The sequence below is a fragment of the Penaeus vannamei genome, chromosome 24 (assembly GCF_042767895.1).
Source record: "Penaeus vannamei isolate JL-2024 chromosome 24, ASM4276789v1, whole genome shotgun sequence".
Classification (NCBI taxonomy): Eukaryota; Metazoa; Arthropoda; class Malacostraca; order Decapoda; family Penaeidae; genus Penaeus; species Penaeus vannamei.
Window position 1 is genome coordinate 36,024,885 of NC_091572.1, and position 2,500 is coordinate 36,027,384.

Sequence of the window (2,500 nt, forward strand, 5' to 3'; positions counted from 1 at the left end):
TCCTCCAGGTACTCGTCCGCTCGGCCTCCGCGGCGTCTCCGAAGACCCGTCGCCGCCGCCCTTGCGATGCTGCCGCTGCTTGGACGACGCGACCCTCTCCCTCTGGACGTCCTGCTTGCTCTGGTCGTCTGGGTCGTGGTGGTCGTTGGCCTCCCCGTCGGCGCTCGCTCTCGGGGTCTCTCGGTCGCGCTTCTCGTCCGCCATGGTGCGAGCCTGAAGAGAGACTGGGAGTCAGTATGTGTGAAATAGATGAATCAACATTCTGCAACATTCTGTGAAGTTATTTCTTCATTTTCATCACGTTTTATTATCATGAATATGTTAAGAAGCGGCAATAGAAAATGCTAATACCTGTAATACCTTGTTTTTTAGTTAGTATTGTTATTATCATTAACAGTGATTCTTAATATCATCATTATAATTATTACTTTCATTATCTATATTATCATCATTACTATTATTATTATCATTATTATTAAAAAATATATTATTTTTTTATTATTATTATCATTTTTATTATTATCATAATCATTATTGTTATTATTATTGTTATTTTTAATACAATTGCTATTATCATTACTTTTGTTGTTATCATTATCATTATTAGCAATACTATGAGCATCATTATCAAAATTACTATCAGGATTAATATTATCATTATTACTATTACTATTGTTATAAGAATAATTTTTATTACCATTATTATTCTTGTTATTATCATTATCATTACCATTATGATCATTATTTTTCCTACTACTACCATCATCATTATTAATATCATCAATATCATTACTATAATAGTCATTATTATTATTATTATTATTATTATTGTTGTTGTTGTTGTTGTTGCTGTTTATTATTATCATTATCATTATCTCTATTACTATCATTATTACTTCCACTACTTCTATTATTACTATTATTATTATCATTATTGTTATTACTATTATTATCATTATTATTATTATTATCATTATTATTATTATTATTATTATCATTATTATTATTATTATCATTATTACAGTACCATCATCAATGCCATTACTATTATGACTATCATTATTACAATCATTATTGTTATTTTTTATTTTTTTATTATTTATTATTATTGTCATTTTATTTTATTATATTTTATATTATTATCAGGGTTATTATTTTACTAATGGGGTTTTTTATTATTTATATTATTTTCATGATTGTTTTTGTTTATAGTATGGCTATGGTTATAATAATCATTGTTAAATTTTAATTTTTTTTTATTATTTTGTCATTTTGGGGTTATTATCTTAAAATTGTCAAATTATCTTTAAAAAATTATCATCTTCATCATCACTACCAATTTAAACCCCATTTTTCAAAAAAAAAAAAAAACCCCTTTGGCCCTAACCCCAAACAACCCCAACCCTCCAACCCCCCCCCCCCAACCCCCAACCCCCAAACCCAAAACCCCCAACCCCCCAAAAACCCCCCAAACCCCAAAACCCCCAACCTTTTAACCCCCAAAACCCCCAACCCCCAAATAAACCCCCAACCCCAAGCCCCCCCAAACCCCCCAAAACCCCCAACCCCTCCCCCCCTTTTCCAAAACCCCCCGCTAACCCAACCCCTCCCCCCCAAACCCCCCTCCCCCCCAATTCCCCAAACCAAAACCCAAACCCCCCCCCCCCCAACCCCCAAACCCCAACCCCTAACCCCCCCAAACCCAACCCCACCAACCCCAAACCCCCAACCCCCAAACCCCCCCAACCCCAAACAACCCCCCCAAAATCCCCCTTAAAATCCCAAAACCCTTGGAAAAAAAGGACCCTTTTTATGGCCCCGGGGAAAAGAAAAAACAGTCACTGAGAGGGCCCCGGGGTTTTGGGTGTGGTTTTTCCCCCAGAGGGCGGGGGGAAGGGGGGGGGGGGGGGGGGGGGGGGGGGGGGGGTTGGGGGGAGGGGGGGGGAGGGGGGGGGGAGGGGGGGGGGAGGGGGGGGAGGGGGAGGGGGAAAAAGGAGGAGGGGGGGGGGGGGGAGGGGGGGGGAGGAGGGGGGGGGGGGAGGAGGGGAGGGAGGGGGGGGGAAAAAGGGGGGAAAAAGGGGGGGAGAGAGGGGGGAAGGGGGGGAAGGGGGGGAAAAGGGGGAAGGAGGGAGGGGGGAAGGGGGGAGGGGGGGGGAAAAAGAGGAGGAGGGGGGGAGGGAGGGGGGGAAGGGGGGGAAAAAGGGGGGGGGGAAAAGGGGGGGAGGGGGGGGGGGGAGGGGAAGGAGGGGGGAGGAGGAGGGGGGGGGAGGGGAGGGGGGGAAGGGGGGAATGGGGAGGGGGTGGGGGAGGAGGGGGGGAGGAGGGGAGGGGAGGGAAAGAGGGGGGGGGGGGAGGGGGGGAAAAGGGGGGGAAATTGGGAGGGGGAGGGGGGGGGGGGGGAGGGGAGGAGGGAGGGGAGGAGGGGGGAGGGGGAAAGGGGAGGGGAGGGAGGGAGGAGGAAAAAGGGGAAAAATGGGGAGAGGGGGGGGGGAGGGGGAGA

General features: G+C 45.9%; 1 protein-coding gene across 1 annotated transcript in view; it reads right to left on the reverse strand.

Moving 5' to 3' along the window:
- The window catches only part of LOC138866196 (uncharacterized), a 9,855-nt gene that overhangs the window by 805 nt on the left and 6,550 nt on the right, over positions 1-2,500 (reverse strand). The window contains exon 2 of the mRNA XM_070138159.1: positions 1-213. This exon is cut by the window's left edge and continues 805 nt beyond it. Within this exon, the coding sequence (XP_069994260.1) occupies positions 1-204 (204 nt within the window). The 5' untranslated portion in view covers positions 205-213. The remainder of the gene's footprint in view (positions 214-2,500) is intronic.